The sequence below is a fragment of the Dreissena polymorpha genome, chromosome 9 (assembly GCF_020536995.1).
Source record: "Dreissena polymorpha isolate Duluth1 chromosome 9, UMN_Dpol_1.0, whole genome shotgun sequence".
NCBI classification, from domain to species: domain Eukaryota; kingdom Metazoa; phylum Mollusca; class Bivalvia; order Myida; family Dreissenidae; genus Dreissena; species Dreissena polymorpha.
In genome coordinates, this window is record NC_068363.1 from 39154510 (window position 1) to 39175423 (window position 20914).

General features: G+C 36.8%; 1 protein-coding gene across 2 annotated transcripts in view; it reads right to left on the minus strand.

Annotated features, from left to right (window-relative positions):
* LOC127845144 (pre-mRNA-splicing factor ATP-dependent RNA helicase PRP16-like) overlaps positions 1–20914 on the minus strand; it is a 116543-nt gene that overhangs the window by 69962 nt on the left and 25667 nt on the right. For both annotated transcript variants that reach the window (XM_052375866.1, XM_052375865.1), the window contains exons 12-20: positions 20611–20772; positions 19744–19890; positions 18499–18709; positions 17560–17622; positions 13416–13571; positions 12614–12714; positions 8760–8806; positions 6158–6320; positions 3656–3820 (exon numbers count right to left, since the gene is read on the minus strand). In XM_052375866.1, coding sequence (XP_052231826.1) covers positions 3656–3820; positions 6158–6320; positions 8760–8806; positions 12614–12714; positions 13416–13571; positions 17560–17622; positions 18499–18709; positions 19744–19890; positions 20611–20772 — 1215 coding nt within the window. The remainder of the gene's footprint in view (positions 1–3655; positions 3821–6157; positions 6321–8759; positions 8807–12613; positions 12715–13415; positions 13572–17559; positions 17623–18498; positions 18710–19743; positions 19891–20610; positions 20773–20914) is intronic.

Genomic DNA, 20914 nt, shown 5'->3' on the forward strand with positions numbered 1-20914 from the left:
TGACCCTCTACTGTCTACACAAACAAATTGTTGACGGACGCACACACGCACGCACGCACAACGGACGCGGGACATCACATGATCACATAAGCTCACCGTGTCACTTCTTTACAGGTGAGCTAAAAACAGGAGACCTCTGGAAATGCCATGATGTCTTATTTGTTTGATGCATAAGGTTCAAAAGTAAATGTTTAAAGAAAGAAGGCCAACACTTTGTTAATGAATGTTTCTTAAATTGCATGTTAGAAGTTCATATTCAATTACTATTATCAAAAATCCTTGCAGGGCATCTGAGTTACCTGCATACCAAAACCAATACTATGAAACCAAATTGCCATTTGAATAACTACCTTACTGCCTAATATAGAGGGTTTACTCAACCCCTTGGAATGAACATGCATGAATCACATATTCGAAATGTGCGCAGCGTGCCTTGCTTTTAACATTAACTACACCTTTGTTATCAAGATTTGAATGGCGGAGCTATGCACAAGCTTTGATGTAATCTGACAAATGGCACTATGGAACAACAATGTGCGAAGTGTGCTCTGCTTTAAACATTAACTACACCTATGTTCTCAAGTTTTAAATGGCGGAGCTCTGCACAAGCTTTTATGTACGGGTAATCGGACGATTGCCACTATCAAACAAACACGTGATTGTGTAAAAATGTCACTTCTCTCAAAAACAATGAAGCAAATTTAATTGTTGAGAAAGAAGTTTTATGGTTTCTTGACAGAAATCCTTTCCTTTGATGATGTCCTCTTCACAATTATTATAAACTTTCATCAGACTTGTATTCATAAGCTTGACCCTTTCTTTTCAATTAAAGTTAGAAAACACCTGCTTACATGAATCTTCCAATTTTATTATTTAAACAAATACGATAAATTTGCAAACTGCAATGATTTTAATTGGTAACTATCAATTAAAAGGCAACATTTTTTATTATAAATCAAAGAGTTTTCTCAACAAAAACAAAAACAATGCACACATTTTTACTGCAACCCAATGCACATCAATCTCCCTCGGATTTATTTATTTTTATCATGAACCACCTTATAAGTTTACACTGTAATTTTCATTGAAAATTTAAATAAAAAATCTTGACTTATTACTTTTAACAGTATGTAACACCACTGGAATATGCCAAAGTTAACATTTTTTTTTTAGTACAGGTCTTGGAAACTTCTCAGTGTTTTTCACCATTTAAGGAATGTGGCCGGGTACCTTTAAATTGGGAAACATCGCGTTCTTTTGACTAAATTTGGGAAATTAATGTTGATTTTATGCTTACAAATACTTTGAAATAATGGTGATTTCAATATGATATTTTCTAAGGTTCAACTTCTAGAGCTGAATTTATTACTTTTTATGGTATGTCACACCAAAGGAATATGCCAAAGTTAACATTATTTGTTTTGAGTGCAGGTCTAGGAAACTTCTGCTTATGTCAGACAACAGGAATATTCCAAAGCTCAATTCAAATAAACTAGTGTAGGGCTTTTCAGCTTTACTACAATTTTTTAGCACAGGTTTAAGGCATATTACAGCATTTCAGCGCAGGTTGATGGCCCATGACAGCAGTTTAATTAATATTGTACCACAGTAGAATTATAAGACTCATGGTCAGGGACTTCTTTAACGTAAAAATTGAATGATGATTAACCATTTGCATGCTCGGAAATTTGTCTTCTGCTAAAATGTTGTCTGCTGAATTTCTAAAATTAGCATTTTCTTCGATTTTTTTCAAAGAATACTATCAGAATAGCAAACAGTTTGGATCCTGATTAGACGCCACGTTTTGTGGCGTCTGATCAGGATCCAAACTGTTTGCAAAGGCCTTTAAAATTCGGTTCCAGCACGGAAAGAGTTAACAAATGTTAGAGGTAATTAACTTATTTATTTGTTCTTAAGTTTAAACTAGCATCACCACAGCACTTATTTGGACACAGACAAATACACTTTATGTTCTACAGAAGACCAAAAGACATAGGGCCATCATTCAGCCGCTTCTGATAACAGTCTAATTTCCTTACTTAACCTTTTACCACTTAGGCATGTAACTTGACGTGTTTGTAGTTCATTAGAAAGTTACATTTATTTAAATACCTTTCTTACTTGATTCAAGACTTCATTTCCAACCCTTAGTTACTGATGAGCAGCAAACAGCATAAATCCTTAACAGACTGCGAGTAACTCGCAGGCTGTTCTGGTTTTATGCTGGTTGCAAAAGCCATTTTCACTTTGCTTCTGAGTGGGAAAGGGTTAACAAGCACCGACACATTAAGGTCATTCAGCTGTGAGAAATCTGCCAAGCTGTTAGAGAAGTTAATAGCACATAATTTGGCAACTGTGGAAGAAAGACAAATGGCCATAGTTCTTCCCAGACTCGTCGCAGCCTAAATTCCTTTCTTTAAGCTCATCTTCAAATTTAATTTCATTCATCTATCAAAGTATGAGTCAGATCAACCATGTAATTAAAGAGGAGTTTAAAACAACAAATATTCCTACCAAATATTCCATAGAGGATTAATAAACAAGACTATTGTCAAGCAATATGGTCCCCTACCGGTGAAACTCCACCATTTTCAGAAATATTTCTAGTCTATTTGTTGCCATAGCAACCAGAATTCTTGATGTAGGAACAAAATGAAATGAGGTGCATAATCTCTGTATTGCCATCTATCCATGTTTCAAGTTTCATGAAAAAATATTTAGAACTTTTAAAGTTATTGCAGGATCCACCATTTTCAGCAATATTTCTAGTCTATTTGCTGCCATAGCAACCAGAATTCTGGACGTAGGAACAAAATGAAATGAAGTGCATAATCTCCATATTGCCATCCGTCCATGTTTATAAGTTTCATGAAAAAATATCAAGAACTTATAAAGTTATCGCAGGATACAAAAAAGTGTGACAGACAGACTCACAGACAGACTCACAGACAGACACACAGAGCGCAAACCATAAGTCCCCTCCGGTTTCACTAATTTAATAAATGTACACACTAATGTAGTAAAACTGTGAAAGCTTGATAAAAGTTTCACTCATTTCTTTAAGGGGAGTTGAAAACACAAGCTTTGAGACGTACAGAAGGACAAGTGTAATGCTTTATACCTCCCACCATGCGGGAGCATAAAAAAGAACCTGGTGCCAATAAATATTGTAGACAAAATAGCAGTCTCACAGGCTAATCAGGGAAAACACTGCTGCTTTCAGTGTTGTTTTTTATTTAAAAGGACGTCATTCTTAGCAAAAATCCAGCTAAGACGGAAATTGTCATTCCTGATTAGCCTGTGCAGTGTGCACAGGCTAATCAGGGATGAAACTTTCAGCTTTTGTCATATTTGTTTACAGGAAGCCCTTCCTAGTGAAAAGCCAGTTTAGGTGTAAAGTGTTGTCCCTGATTAGCCTGTGCGAATCTGGAACTACACAGGCTAATCTGGAAAGATACTTTTCGCAAACGCTAAGTATTTTAATTTTTATGTTTAATCAAGAGTTCACATACCAGAATTTGAGAGGTATTTGAGAGGTCACAAACCAGTATTTGAGAGGTCACATACCAGTATTTTAGAGGCCACATACCAGTATTTTAGAGTTCACATACCAGTATTTGAGAGGTCATATACCAGTATTTTAGAGGCCACATACCAGTATTTCTGCACTACACTCCATCTCGAGGGACTTGATGAGCATCTTGGAGAGTGCAGGGTCCAGGGGGAACTCCACCATGCTGCGTCCCATAGGGGTCAGCGTGCCCGTGTTGTCCAGGGCCCCCAGGATCCACAGCTGATACATGGAGTTTAGGATGTTGTCCTGTAGGAATGGGATGTAAATATATACATTGCAATATATAAATATATTGCAACAAGAGATGTGTTTGTCAGAAACACAATGCCCCCTACTGCGCCGCTTTGATTTATTTATTTCTGTTTTTTATTATATCCCTTTAAACAAGAGATGTGTTCGTCAGAAACACAATGCCCCCTATTGCACCACTTGGAAATAATAAAAAAATATTTAATTTTTATACCATTGACCTTGAAGGATGACCTTGACCTTGAACTTCTACCACTCAAAATGTGCAGCTTCATAAGAATGCTTTGAATTATTATTTTTTGACCTTTGACCTTGAAGGATGACCTTGACCTTGAACCTCCACCACTCAAAATGTGCAGCTTCATGAGATTAACATGCATGCCAAATATCAAGCTGCTATCTTCAATATTGCAAAAGTTATGGCCAACGTTAAAGGTTTTTTTCCGGACGGACGGACAGACTGACAGACTGACGGACAGTTCAACTGCTATATGCCACCCTACCGGGGGCATAAAAATATTACTTCCCTTGTAAAAATAATCTGTACCTGCCAAATGATAAATAGAAATTATCTCCCTTTAAAGCTTGTTACTTCTCTTGGATTTGTTTTTTTGGCCTTTGACCTTGAAGGATGACCTTGACCTTTCACCTGTCAAAATGTGCAGCTCCATGAGATACACATGCATGCCAAATATCAAGTTGCTGTCTTCAATATTGTAAAAGTTATGGCCAATGTTAAAGTTTTCAGACGGATGGCCAGACTGACTGACAGACAGACGGACTGACTGATGGACAGTTAAAAAACAATATGCTACCCTTTAGGGGCATAAAAAGAACTAATGGAATTTCGTGTATATTTCATTAAAGTCAGGTACATGGAGTTCAGGTTGTTGTCCTGTTGAAATTTGTTGGAAGATAATATCTTAAAAATTTCATTATATTCCTAATATTTTTGTCTGTCAGGAATGGTTGAGAAATTGATATTCTGTTGTCCTGTCTAAACAGGACAAGAGTTGTGTATATGTTGCTAAATCAAATTATGGGATGCCATGAACATTTCATTGAATTCATGTTTATTCTGTAAGGGATGGTTGAGAAATTTGAATTTTGTTATTATGTTTTCATATAGGATGGAAGGAGAAATTATATCAAGCAATTCTCAAAAGAGAAATTAAGCACCGTAACACTAAGTTAGAAAAACAATAATTGTCTATAGTAATTCTATAGCAAGTCACCAATAAGGAACAGCTCATACTCAACAGTGAGTCAGGCCAGAATTTAGTGCTCTCATACACGCAGTGACTATGGTGGGTCCATTATTTGGGAATGCAAATCATTGACAATGTATTAACTAGTTTATCTCTTTCAGTGCTGGAACCGTTTAAAGGTCTTTGCAAACAGTTTGGATCCAGTTGAGACGCCACAGAACGTGGCGTCTCATCAGGAGACGCCACAGAACGTGGCGTCTCATCAGGATCCAAAATGTTTGCTATTCTGATAGTATTCCTTGAAAAAAAAATCGAAGATAATGCTAATTTTAGAAATTCAGCAGACAACATGTTAGCAGACGACAAATTTCCCAGCATGCAAAGGGTTAACATCACAAAAGTGTTCTCCCACACGCCTGCGTAAAAGGGTCCATAAAATGGACCTGCAGTTTATGTATAACAAATAAACTGCTGTACAATAAATTATCACTTATTAGGTACCACTCAACATCAGGTCATTTTCTACCATTTTTTCCAAAGGCAAAAGGTTACTTGTTCTACATGCTAACCCAGTACAGTCCTATAGTAATTGGTCAATGAAGCGTCTTCTATGGAGTTTCAACCAGGGTAGCCATATAATAGTGGATACAGTGTCTGTCTCAAGAACCCTGGGTTTGTACCAAAACAAGCAGTGTTCTTAAGATCTCCGAGTATACACCAAGTACTGGTTCTACCTTGGCAACAGACCTGATGGCGACCCAATGTGCCTTGGGCTTTTGATGTACATGTTATCATGTTTAAATACTATGGCTGAAAGTATGACAATTAAGCAGGTACGGTTACCTGCGGGGCAGGGTCCATGAATTGCAGGTCATGTACACACAAGAACCAATAAGGAAGATTAATTCAATCCTTTTTCTGGGAAAAGTTTGCTTAATACATGTGCATAGTGTCGTCCCAGATTAGACTCATTCTGCCTTACCAGGATGTTTGTTTAGGTGACACTTCCTTTGAAAACACAATAAATTAAAGCAACTGCACAGGCTAATCTGGGACACTTTAAGCACATACATAATGCCAAATTTTCCATAACTCCAGTTATCAACATGTATAGGGAGAGGGTCACCTGTGGGGGTGGGTCCATGAAATGGAACTGCAATAGATCCTGTACTCCCAGAGACTTCAACAGCAGAACTACGTTTGCCAGGTTTGTCCTCTGAATCTCTGGCACGGTCGTTGTGAGCAGCTCGTCCTTGTACTGGCGGGCCGTGTACAGCCGGTACGCTTGACTGAAACACATTGGAGCCTCGCTCTGTGAAAACCGGCTTTATGTGTTGTCCCAGTCTGCACACTCTAATCAGAGACAACACTTTCTGTCCTAACTGGATTTTTGCTGAGAAGAGACTTCCTTTAAACCAACAAGAGCACCGAATAGCGGGTGCCAACGCTCGGATGCGGGTGCAGTTTTGAATAAATGAAAGCTTGTCAGAAGAATATTTGAGGTCACAGTGATCTTGACCTTTGACCCAGTGACCAAAAATGGGTCATGACCCAAAAATGGGTCTGGCGTATAGAACTCATCAAGGTGCAGCTACATATAAAGTTTCAATGTTGTAGGTGGAAGCACTTTGATTTTAGAGCCAATGTTAAGGTTTTAGCAAGATGCGGATGGCAGACAAGCTGGCTATGACAATACCTCAGGTTTTCTCCGAAAACCGCCGAGCTAAAAATACCATAAAAGCATAAATTCAACCCTCATAGGCCTAAAACAGACCACATCAGCTTAAACAGATAAACAATCACTGCATTAGTGTACCTCAAATCAAAGGGTATACATTATTGTACCTCAAATCAAAGGGTATACATTATTGTACCTGAAATCAAAGGGTAGATATTATTGTACCTCAAATCAAAGGGTATACATTATTGTACCTCAAATCAAAGGGTATACATTATTGTACCTCAAATCAAAGCGTATACATTATTGTACCTCAAATCAAAGCGTATACATTATTGTACCTCAAATCAAAGGGTAGATTTGAGTCACTTGGTTAATTTGACTGCATTATTGTACCTCAAATCAAAGGGTAGATTTCAGTCACTTGGTTGATTTGACTGCATTATTGTGCATTAAATCAAAGGGTAGATCTCAGTCACTTGGTTGATTGGACTGCATTATTGTACCTCAAATCAAAGGGTAGATTTCAGTCACTTGGTTGATTTGACTGCATTATTGTACCTCAAATCAAAGGGTAGATTTCAGTCACTTGGTTGATTTGACTGCATTATTGTACCTCAAATCAAAGGGTAGATTTGAGTCACTTGGTTGATTTGACTGCATTATTGTACCTCAAATCAAAGGGTAGATTTGAGTCACTTGGTTGATTTGAATGCATTATTGTACCTCAAATCAAAGGGTAGATTTGAGTCACTTGGTTGATTTTACTGCATTATTGTACATCAAATCAAAGGGTAGATTTCAGTCACTTGGTTGATTTGACTGCATTATTGTACCTCAAATCAAAGGGTAGATTTGAGTCACTTGGTTGATTTGATTGCATTATTGTACCTCAAATCAAAGGGTAGATTTCAGTCACTTGGTTGATTTGACTGCATTATTGTACCTCGAATCAAAGGGTAGATTTGAGTCACTTGGTTGATTTTACTGCATTATTGTACCTCAAATCAAAGGGTAGATTTCAGTCACTTGGTTGATTTGACTGCATTATTGTACCTCAAATCAAAGGGTAGATTTGAGTCACTTGGTTGATTTGAATGCATTATTGTACCTCAAATCAAAGGATAGATTTCAGTCACTTGGTTGATTTGACTGCATTATTGTACCTCAAATCAAAGGGTAGATTTCAGTCACTTGGTTGATTTGACTGCATTATTGTACCTCAAATCAAAGGGTAGATTTCAGTCACTCGGTTGATTTGACTGCATTATTGTACCTCAAATAAAAGGGTAGATTTCAGTCACTTGGTTGATTTGACTGCATTATTGTACCTCAAATCAAAGGGTAGATTTCAGTCACTTGGTTGATTTGACTGCATTATTGTACCTCAAATCAAAGGGTAGATTTGAGTCACTTGGTTGATTTGACTGCATAAAACGTCATCAAAATACTAGGAAAAAACTACTTCTCCATTAATAACATGAAGATAACATGCAAAACAATTGTTTTTCATCAGCTGTAATCCACATATTCCTGACTTATTTGCCCTTGAACACAGCTGAGAAAGTGGTGGGTTGATATGAGTCAATTTTGCGATGAAGCTTTAGTTTAAGTTTTCCAACACTAATATTTTCGGACACCCTCGTTTTAAGCAAAAATAATTATTTCTCGTGACTCTGAATTTTCGGACATTCAGGTTTCTGTCCATAATTAATGTCTGTTAATATTTGGATAGTATAGTTTACAGCACTATTCTACAGACTTCAGCCCTGTTTTTGCTTATCTTGTAACACTTTGGTCATGGATTTTCACAACCAGATTGAGGTCATACACCTGGCAGATGCATGCCTGAAGGCAAAGGACCATTACATTCGCCCGATTGGGTTAATAACCATGTATACCGGTAGAAATTAATGGATTCACCCAACAGCATTTGAAAGTGTCCAAAAACTTAGAGTAATAACGGTAATACAGTCATAACTTTCGCAATAATTATATAATAAAGATTATAATAATGAAATAAATGTGCAATTCAATGTCCGTGACCTACCCTGGCCCTGTCCTCCCAGCTCGGCCTGATCTCTGATTGGAGTTAGCCTACAACACACAATCACACGAAATAACACATTTTTCACTTAGAATATGTGTCTGGTTCTGTGAAATTGGTCAAAATACATGTGCGTAAAGTGTCGTCCCAGATTAGCCTTTGCAGTCTGCACAGGCTAATCAGGGACGACACTTTCCGCTTAAATGGTATTTTTTGTTTAAAGGAAGTCCCGTTTTACTGGAAATCTAGTTTAAGCGGAAAGTGTCGTCCCTGATTAGCCTGTGCAGACTGCACAGGCTAATCTGGGACGACACTTTTCGCACATGCATTATGCCCAGTTTTCTCGGAACACGACACATATGATCAAACAATTATTTGTATACCAGAAAATTTCTCATTTTGTACTTGAATATCAATATAATTATTGATATTACTTATAAATAAGACCAATTCAGTCAAATCTCAATCAAATATTCATTGAATATAATTGTATATATCCTACCACTAAATTATTTTTCCTAAGAAAACTCAAGGTTCGTATAAACTAAAGCTTTCTACGAGTCTCAATCTTTCTACAACCCTACATATATTTAAAATTATTTTCTAACAAATTACTCTTCTTTGCAATGCCTAGATTGATAACAAGAGCACCGCCTTGCGGGTGCAGACCGCTCATCTATTTTCTTTTTAAAGGTGAAGGGACTCTCATTTTCAATCACAAAGGAGGGAGGAGTGGAGTGAAGAGGGGTGTATAGTGTGGGGTTGTGGACATTTATTACATTATCTTCCAAAAAAGCGAAAAAAAAAAAAAAAAAAAAAAAAAATCGGGGGGGGGGGGGTATAGTGTGAGGGTGTGGTGATAATTTGTGAGATGATCTTAAAAAAAAAAAAAAAAAAAAAAAAAAAAATCAAAAAAAAAATTTGGGGGGGGGGGTGGGGGGGGTGGGGTGGGGGTATAGTGTGAGGGTGTGGTGGTCATTTGTGAGATGATCTTATAAAAAAAAAAAAAAAAAAAAAAAATTAGGGGGGGGGGGGGAGGGGGGAGGGGGGGGAGGGCACGGGGGATGGTTTGGGTGAAGTCTATTGTGGTATGTCAGGTAAGAGTAGTTTCATCAAAGTATCAATCAAATCTAATCATAAATAAAGAAGTTATGGCAATTTTAGCAAAATTTAATAATTTGACCTTGAGAGTCAAGGTCATTCAAAGGTCAAAGTAAAATTCAAGTTGCCAGGTACAGTAACCTCATGATAGCATGTAAGTATTTGAAGTTTGAAAGCAATAGCCTTGATACTTCGAGTGGATCGAAACACAAAATTTAACCATATATTAAAAGTTACTAAGTCAAAAAAGGGCCATAATTCCGTAACAATGACAACCAGAGTTATGCAACTTGTCCTTTTACTGTACCCTTATGATAGTTTGTGAGTGTTCCAAGTATGAAAGCAATATCTATGATACTTTAGGGGTAAAGTGACCAAAACATAAATCTTAACCAAATTTTCAATTTTCTAAGTATAAAGGGCCCATAATTCCGTCCAAATGCCAGTCAGAGTTACATAACTTTGCCTGCACCGTCCCCTTATGATAGTTCATAAATCTTGCAAGTATGAAAGCAATAGCTTTGATACTGTAGGAATAAAGTGGACCTAAACACAAAACTTAATCAAATTTTCAATTTTCTAAGTATAAAAAGGGCACATAATTCTGTCAAAATGCCAGTCAGAGTTACATTACTTTGCCTGCACAGTCCCCTTATGATAGTTAGTAAGTGTTGCAAGTATGAAAGCAATAGCTTTGATGCTTAAGGAATAAAATGGACCTAAACACAAAACTTAACCAAAATTGTCAATTTTCTAAGTATAAAAAGGGCACATAATTCTGTCAAAATGCATGCCAGAGTTATCTAACTTTGCCTGCCCAGTCCCCTCATGATAGTAAGTAAGTGTACCAAGTTTGAATGCAATAGCATTGATACTTACTGAGAAAAGTGGAACTAAACGCAAAACTTAACCAAAATTTGCAATTTTTTAAGTACAAAAAGGGCACATAATTCTGTCAAAATGCACGCCAGAGTTATCTAACTTTGCCTGCCTAGTCCCCTCATGATAGTAAGTAAGTGTACCAAGTTTGAATGCAATAGCATTGATACTTTCTGAGAAAAGTGGACCTAAACGCAAAACTTAACCGGACGCCGACGCCAACGCCAACGCCAACGCCAACGCCAACGCCAACGCCGACGCCAAGGTGATGACAATAGCTCATAATTTTTTTTCAAAAAATAGATGAGCTAATAATGAATTGGGTCATTATTTGACTAGTTTATCATTGATAGTAATAAAACACTAAACATATAATCATTGCATACAATGTACACACTTAATTTAAGAGTTTAAATCCAACAAAATAAAGCTAAATTCACAAATTTTCATATGCTGCGTATGATACAATCAATTGATTACGTCATTTAGCTATGCATGCACTCAACTTTTGTTTATAATTTAAAAAAGGTTTATAGATAAATAATAACAATATGGATAAAGATCAATTCTTTATGTACTCATTTTGATATGAACATTTGGTAGCCATTTTTGTTTTGGGTGTAAAAATTACAATAAAACTGGGATTTAAACAAGACTATTGCCAAGCAATATGTGTCCCCTACCGGCTCCACCATTGTCAGAATTTCCGCCCTTGTCAGATTATTTTTTTATATATATTTGTTGCCATAGCAACCAGAATTTTTGACGTAGGAACAAAATGAAATGATGTGCATAATGTCCATATTGCCATCTATCCATGTTTCAAGTTTCATGAAAAAAATATTAAGAACTTTTAAAGTTATCGCAGGATCCAGAAAAGTGTGACTGACTGACAGACTGACAGACAGACAGAGCACAAACCATAAGTCCCCTCTGGTGAAACCAGTAGGGTACAATAAAGCTTTTCACAACAAGAGTGTGCAACAGTTGACTTAGAGAAGAAAGTTGAATCATGGCATATAACAAGTACTTGACCTTTCCCGCTTGTTTTGCAAGGTATTGTTAAGAACAACCTAAGTGGCTGAAACATCACTAATTGATTCAATATTACTTAGGAAGGTAAAATTCAGTTACTTGAAATCAGTTTTAGAAATCTTACAGGCAAACTAAATTATAAATAATTTAAATTGTGTGAAAGGACAAATATAATATAATGTGTATTTTGTGTAATGGAATTTATTCGAATTTATCTCTCAAAGACTTAAAAGGATAAGCAAACATCCCCATAATTCTTCAACTCGTCGGATAAATTCAATTACACAAAAGACACTAACCTAATATTCTCTTTATACAGACATCTTTGTTGAGCAATGACATGCAGATTGTCTGAACAAAATGAATCCAACAATTTTATTTATATGGCAGGTACATAATCACAATTTTCATGCCTTCCAGTTGGATGAAACAGTAAAATTTGTATCAGAGTAACAATATTCATTCAGAGACTATGAATAAACGAGAGATGTGTTTGTCAGAAACACAATGCCCACTAATGTGCCGCTTTGAAGCCATATAATTGACCTTTGACCTTGAAGGATGACCTTGACCTTTCACCACTCAAAATGTGCAGCTCCATGAGATACACATGCATGCCAAATATCAAGTTGCTATCTTCAATAATGCAAAAGTTATTGCAAAAGTTTAACCAAGGTTAAAGTTTGGGACAGACACATACAATGACAGACAGACAGACACATATAATGACAGACAGACAGACACATACAATGACAGACAGACAGACACATACAATGACAGACAGACAGGCCAAAAACAATATATCCCCGACCATTCGATCCGGGGGCATAAAAAATAGCTACCTGACTGATGGGGAATATCTGCAAGGCATCCATGCCCACTTTTGGGTTGAACACTTTCAGTTTACAGTAGCCCGAGTCAACCACGAACATGATACCATCAACTGGAAAGGAAGAGTTTGTGATTGTTAAAATATGAGCATTACTTGTCATGACAGCAAGGAGGATATTGAAAAGTTGCTAATAAAAAATATATTTGAGCTAAGCTAAACTGGATTTTGTATATGTTTATCATTTCCAAATTTTAACTTTACTTCTATTCAAATAATTTGAGTAGAATATGAGTGTCGTACCCAGTATTATTGTTTGTTTTGACATTGATTAAGTACAATAGCAATTTCCAAAGTGTTTAGGATAACTTTCATGACCACATATGTGAAAATAAAATGTGGACATTGTCTGATGAATATACAGGACATTTTATTGTATCTAACCAACTTCTTTGGTTGAAAGATAGATTTAATTATTCCAACTCATTTTATCATAAAATCCCCAATAATTTACTTCAAGACATTCATAACATGCAGGAAAAATGGCATGATTATCAGTAACAATACCTGTTAGTACATTTGAAAAATCCAAAATATCACTGTCTACCAAAGCTAACTGATTAAAAAAAAAAAGCAAATCATTTATTAGACAATTAAGGAGATTCCACAGTCTAACAGTAAAAAGAATTGTTTCTAGATTTGCAAAATGCAAAACATTACTGCACCACATCACAAGCGTGGCCTGCTAGTTGTCAAAATAAATTAAAAGTATCAAAGAAATGCAGGAGATTTGCCAGTCTTATTTCTCCAGATACCTGTGAGAGATGTCTCAGCGATGTTTGTTGCCACGATACACTTGCGGATGCCATCTGGTGCTTTTTGGAAGATCTTGGCCTGCAGGTCGCTAGGCAACTGTGAGTAGATGGGAAGTATTGCAAGGGGAGGAGCTTCATCCAACTGTTCCAAACGCTCTGAAAACAGCCAAAATGTGATGCTATGCTTTTGTGTTCATTAGTAACCCTATTCTTTATTACATAAATTTACATAAATCTAAGAAATAACCCTTATGTTAATCAGATCCGCTGATCCTCGTAAAAATCCCAACCTTTAGGTCACAGTTTTGGAACTTGATAAGTGACCTCACTACCGTATACGTGCGCTTATAAGACGCCCTCGCTTATAAGACGCACCCCGATTTCGGACTTTATAATCGGTGGATTTAAGACTGACCCGCGTGTAAGACGCGGCCAAATTTTGCCGTTTTCATCGGCCGAAAAACGGCAGAATGTTGAAGAAAATCAATAAGAAACACATTGAGAATTTTTCAAACTCGCGCTGCATACAATTAGTAATTCACGCAAGTCCGAAAAATAAAACAATCAAATAACAAAGTAAATAATATTTGTTTATTTCATGATATATAAGTAGGTTTTAATTTATTTTCAAGTATTATTCATACAGTAAAAATAATTATCAAATTAACACAATTTCTAACAATTGCGTATTTAATCAATTTGCCATAACAATTTCAAACATATTACGTTCGTAATTGATCGTATCAGTCATCTTAAAATCCCTCGTAATCCTCATCATCGCTTTCACCGAACAGTTCGTAGAATTCCTCACTAGTGAGATTGTCATCGTAAACCCAATCGCCGATATCATCATCATCATCGTCGCAATCACTAACCTTTGCACAGGCAGATACATCCTCAGATTGATCGCGATTTTCCACAAGATCAACAAACAACTCGTCGTCCTGTGTACCATCCATTGAGTTTGAGATCATAAGAGTTACGTTTGCGTTTCATTTTGACGATTCCAGTAGTTGTAATTTGTAAATATAATTGTATTGTTTGACGGGTATTGAAAACTAAGAGGCAGATATAGATTACCTTGATTATGCAAATGTTACGCCCCTTGTCTATAGGTAATGCCTACTTTCATTAAATAAGCCAATCGCGTGATAGAGTGAAATCACGGGTCAAGAAGAAAGCCACCTGTGGATAATTGCATGCGGTCGCTCTTTGCTCCCGCTGTCGTGGGTCCCTAATAAATAAGGTGTCATCGGCATAAGGGGGTCGTCTGAATGAACGTGTTTATTTAACAATTGACAGTTGCAAACTGGTAACTATTTTCAGACGATACCCTTATTGCCAAATATGTCTTAATTGACAATTAACAGCGTCGAACAAAGACGATCAGGTGATACAAATTTGTCAAGAAGCACTTGTAATCGCGTGTTTATTTAACAATTAACAGTTTCAAACTGCGAACTGATTTTGCTGTTATTTTAAGCATGTTTGGCATCGTGTCGCCGCTTACACACGTTTACTATTATGTCCAATTTATATGACATTTAACGACGTCACGCGCAGACAATCGGGTGATAAAAACTTTTCAAGTATAACCATGGACAATATAACGCCTTACGACCCCAAAATAACAAAATTCAAATAAAAAATAATAGACAACAAAATCAATAACGATACATTTTATTTCAAGTAAATCGGTAACTGAACATAGCGTTCCGATACACTGTACGGGCAAATACAGACTTTAGAGAAAATGCAAATGGCTGCCGCGATGATTCAAAACAATTTACAAGTGTCCAACTTGGCCAGCGTAAGCCCAGTAAACTCGATATTTTGAAAAATTTCGCTTATTTTCACAAGTATCTCGCTTATAAGACGCGACCCCCACTTTTACTTATTAATTTGACTCTTAAAAATGCGTCTTATAAGCGCACGTATACGGTAAATGACCCCAAACACATGTGAATTTTTAATTGAATACCTGTAGAAGAAACAGTGATTTGGAGAGGTTTTACGTGTAGAAGAAACAGTGATATGGAGTATTTTTACCAGTAGAAGAAACAGTGATATGGAGAAGTTTTACCTGTAGAAGAAAAAGCGATACGGAGAAGTTTTACCTGTAGAAGAAACAGTGATACGGAGAAGTTTTACCTGTAGAAGAAACAGTGATACGGAAAGGTTTTACTTGTAGAAGAAACAGTGATACTGAGAGGTTTTACCTGTAGAAGAAACAGTGATACGGAGAAGTTTTACCTGTAGAAGAAACAGTGATATGAAGAGGTTTTACCTGTAGAAGAAACAGTGAATCTGATACAAACAGGTTTAACCTGTATAAAAACAGTGATACGGAGAGGTTTTACCTGTATAAGAAACGGTGATACGGAGGTGTTTTACTTGTGGAAGAAACAGTGATACAGAGAGTTTTTACGTTTAATTTGGCCAGAGTGTTAGGCAGATGACCATGCAAACATTTGGGTTACTATATCTCAAACTATTTGGTGAATAGTCACGCTAAAAACATCATCAAATCATTTGAAACAAGACTATTGCCAAGCAATATTGTCCCCTACCGGCTCCACCATTGTCAGAAATTCCACCGTTGTCAGATTTTTTAAATATTTGTTGCCATAGCAACCAGAATTTTTGGCGTAGGAACAAAATGAAATGACGTGCATAATGCCCATATTGCCATCTATCCATGTTTGAAGTTTCATGAAAAAGGCCAGGTTTTACTTGTAGAAGAAACAGTGATACTGAGAGGTTTTACCTGTAGAAGAAACAGTGATAAGGACAGGTTTTACTTGTAGAAGAAACAGTGATACTGAGAGGTTTTACCTGTAGAAGAAACAGTGATACAGACGGAGAGGTTTTATCTTTAGAAGAAACAGTGAATCTGATACGGACAGGTTTAACCTGTATAAAAACAGTAATACTGACAGGATTAACCTGTATAAAAACAGTGATACGGAGAGGTTTTACCTGTATAAGAAACGGTGATAGGGAGGTGTTTTACTTGTGGAAGAAACAGTGATACAGAGAGTATTTACGTTTAATTTGGCCAGAGTGTTAGGCAGATGACCATGCAAACATTTGGGTTACTATATCTCAAACTATTTGGTGAATAGTCACTCTAAAAACATCATCAAATTATTTGAAACAAGACTATTGCCAAGCAATATTGTCCACTACCAGCTCCACCATTGTCAGAAAATCCACCATTGTCAGGTTTTTTAAATATTTGTTGCCATAGCAACCAGAATTTTTGGTGTAGGAACAAAATAAAATGACGTGCATAATGCCCATATTGCCATCTATCCATGTTTGAAGTTTCATGAAAAAATATTAAGAACTTTTAAAGTTATCGCAGGATCCAGAAAATCCCCATTTTCAGCAGTATTTCTAGTCTATTTGTTTCCATAGCAACCAGAATTTTTGGCGTAGGAACAAAATGAAATGACGTGCATAATGCCCATATTGCCATCTATCCATGTTTTAAGTTTCATGAAAAAATATTAAGAACTTTAAAGGTTATCGCAGGATCCAGAAAAGTGTGACTGACTGACTGACTGACAGACTGACAGACAGAGCGCAAACCATAGGTCCCCTCCGGTGAAACTGGTAGGGGACAATAAACAGTGTCTTTCTGTGTCGAGTCTTTCCAGTACAAACATAATACTTCGAAAAAAGCAAACAAAGCAAACCCTTAAGAAAACCTTATTCTTTCAAAAGCATACGCATATCAAAACATAAATCAACATATCGTCGCTGTCGTTCTCAAACCTCGTAGCTCCAAAATTTTCAAAATATTTTTTTCGTCTTTTCCGAATATATTAAGTCTGGCGCGTGTTTTGTGCTATATCTCGTAGCTCTACGCTACGCCAATCAGAGCCCTTGAAAAAGCCACGTGACAAAATGTTTAAGAATGATTGTTGGCTTTTTTCCCGGCGAAAAGTCGTAGCGACGCCATTTCACCTATAGGTACGTCGTTTCGTTTGGACAAATTTGACAAAAAGGTTTTTATAATTTTTTTTATTTGCAACTACGAAGTTTCCTATCAGGACGAATTGTCGTTTTTTTCTCTCTCCTGAAAAGTTGGCATTTTGGAGCTACGAGGTTTGAGAACGACAGCGACGATATGTCATACCTGAGAGCAGATCACAGGTGACCTCAATATCCTCCTGCCCTGGCATGAACACCAGGATGTCACCTGGCAAACACAAAAATATACTAACCAATTACAATAGTCAATGTAAATGTCACTTAAACAAGCAAATTCGTTGAATTGATATCCCCCTCCAATATGCTTCTGGACACAAAAGTTTCTTGACGGATGGACAACGCCCTTTGACCTCAATGTGTGACCTTGACCTTAGCCCCTAGGATTATGGGTGTTGAATGTGAAGCACCCCCAGATAATTGAGAACAACTATGGCAAGTTTCGTGGCTCTGGCTCATGTGTTAATAAAGATAAAGCTCTAAGCTAATATTAAAAAGCATATTTTCAAGATACAAAGGTCCATAACCGTTATTAACAGATGGTATACAATGCCTTTTGGCGTGCATCATCCTCTTATCCATATATATATTCATACCAAGTTTCAATGAAATATTCCAAAGCACTTCCAAGACATGGCTCCGGACGGACGGACGGAAAGATGGACTGACGGACAGACGGACGGACGGACAACACCAATATTCCTTCGCCTATGGCGGGGGATAACAAGCAAGTGTATAGGTTGTTACTTTTTAGAAGCAAAACAAAATGCTTAACCACCACACAATTAAGATTTCCTATATTTTTATGTATTTTAAATGCTTTCTTTGTTTACCATTTTGTAAATTTCAATATGCTGAACATTTTTCTTAGTCATGCGTGTAATGATATACCCATTCTTTTTGTAATCTTTCATATGTTTTTTTATTGTCATTTGGCCAAGTCCCTTTAAAGCAAAAGTTTTGCGTGTGATTAAATTACTTCAATTGCACAGTACAATTTTTCATATATCTACTAATGTAATATATTATTATTATTTTTACAATTGTATGGCTTAGATGTGTGACAATATTTCCTACTTATTCCTACCTTCATTCCCCATGAGGTGGATCTGCAGGGACTGCTTCACAGCTGCGTCCACATAATCCTCCACAGGGTTCTTTGCATACATAATCTCCACAGGAAACGTTCTTCCAGGTATCGTGTATGTTGGCACGTTGCCAAAGAAATGAGCAAACTTCCCAGCATCCATTGTGGCTGACGTGACGATCAGCTTCAAGTCATGGCGCCTAGCAACCACCTATAATCATGGCCACTGATTTTAAATAAAGATTGTAACCGATCTACCTAAAAGTGACCACACACTTGATAAACAAACAATGGGTCGCATAGTGCAAAATGGGTGTAATGACATATGGTCAGAATAGCTACAGACCAACCTGCGTGACCATGTAAACCGATCATTAGCTACTCTGTCTACTAGTTACACCTTGAACCCTTGTGTCACTATTTAGCGGACAAAGTAGCGCGTGCAAAATTGCACTGGCTTATCACAGGCTTATAGATTTTTGCATGACACTGCTTAAATAGGCACAGCTTCAAGCTCCTTTTGCCGCATAACTTATGAGTTTTTTCTTCATAAAACATGAAGCTTCTCAAAGAGAACCAAATACCAATGGTAACAGCTGGACTGGAAAGTCTCCTGTACATATTTATAATCATTGTAATCCAACTGCAAAGTGTTCTGGATAATGACTTTTAATGCCAAACTGACAAACACGGTAGATAGTTAGTTATCAAGAAATGACCAATGTCTATGAGATTGTCTCTGTGCACATAGTGCTTTATGCATGTGCAAGAAGTATTATCCCAGACTAGCTTGTGCAGTCTGCACAGGCTTATGAGGAAGAACATTCCGGCCTAAACTGGATTTTCATTAAGGAGTGACTTTCTATAAACGAAAATATTCTATAAAAGCTGAAAGTGCAATCCCTGATTAGACTGTGAGGACTGCACAGGCTGATCTGGGTTGACACTTATCACACATGCATTATGCCTAATGTTCCCAGAACGAGGCTTTAACCCTTTGCATGCTGGGAAATTTGTCGTCTGCTAAAATGTTGTCTGCTGAATTTCTTAAATAAGCATTTTCTTCGATTTTTTTCAAAGAATACTATCAGAATAGCAAACAGTTTGGATCCTGATGAGACGCCACGTTTTGTGGCGTCTCATCTGAATCCAAACTGTTTGCAAAGGCCTTCAAAATTCGGTTCCAGCACTGAAAGGGTTAACATTGAAATCCTACAAATTAACAAGCCTATAGAAGTGACTCACGTCTCTCAGCAGTCCGAACAGTACGTCAGTGTTAAGGGACCGCTCGTGTGCCTCGTCCATCACTATGGCGCTGTAGTGGTCCAGGTCAGACTCGCGCAACGACTCTCGCAGCAAGATACCGTCAGTCATGTATTTTATTATTGTTTTCTGAAACAAAAGATACTGTCTGTCATGTACTTGATTATTGTTTTCTAAAACAAAAGATACCGTCCATCATGTACTTGATCATTGTTTTCTGAAACAAAAGATACAGTCAGTCATGTACTTGATTATTGTTTTCTAAAACAAAAGATACCGTCCATCATGTACTTGATTATTGTTTTCTGAAACAAAGGACACCGTCTGTCATGTAGTTGATTATTTTTTTCTGAAACACAGTCAACAATCAGGTGATAATGCAAGCGTCTATTTCTTTGAAATACATTATGCAGAAAACACGGTTACTTTCTATAATAGCTATTACACAATTTTGGAAAAAATCAAAAAAAATCAATCATTAAAAGCAATGAATGCAAGTATATTTTCACATAAAGTATAACTAAATGTATGAATGCATTTGCTTAAAAAAAAGATTTATCTTCAAAACTCTAACTTACGAAAATATTTTGGCGCGCTCTGGTAAAAGGGGGTTTAATGCACATGTATGTGCGTAGTGTCGTCCCAGATATTCAGGGATGAAACTTTCCGCTGTTATAGTCAAGTTTAGGCGGAAAGTGTACAGGCTAATCTGGGACAACACTTTACGCACATGCATTAAACCATTTTTTCACAGAGCACGGCCTATTTCTTCTCATTACTGCAATGGACTATAAAGATTACAAATTCGCCTTAAATTGAAGGGTTAATAAATGGTGCGTTAAATCTCACCTCATTTGTACAGTCTTCAAATCGTATAGCGTAACCAATCTCATCGCCGAGTTTGACCCCCATCTCCTCTGAGACTCTCTTAGCGACGGACATGGCTGCCACGCGCCGAGGTTGCGTACAACCAATCATACCGTACTTGGTGTACCCATCCTCGTGTAAATACTGAAACAATAGCCAACATAAATATGAGTCACAAGCATAATTTCAGATTAAATTTATGTTGTACTTGTATGTAATGTAAAAAGTTACATGTATTTATATTTATAATAAAATAAATAAATTTAAAAATAAATAAAATAAATTT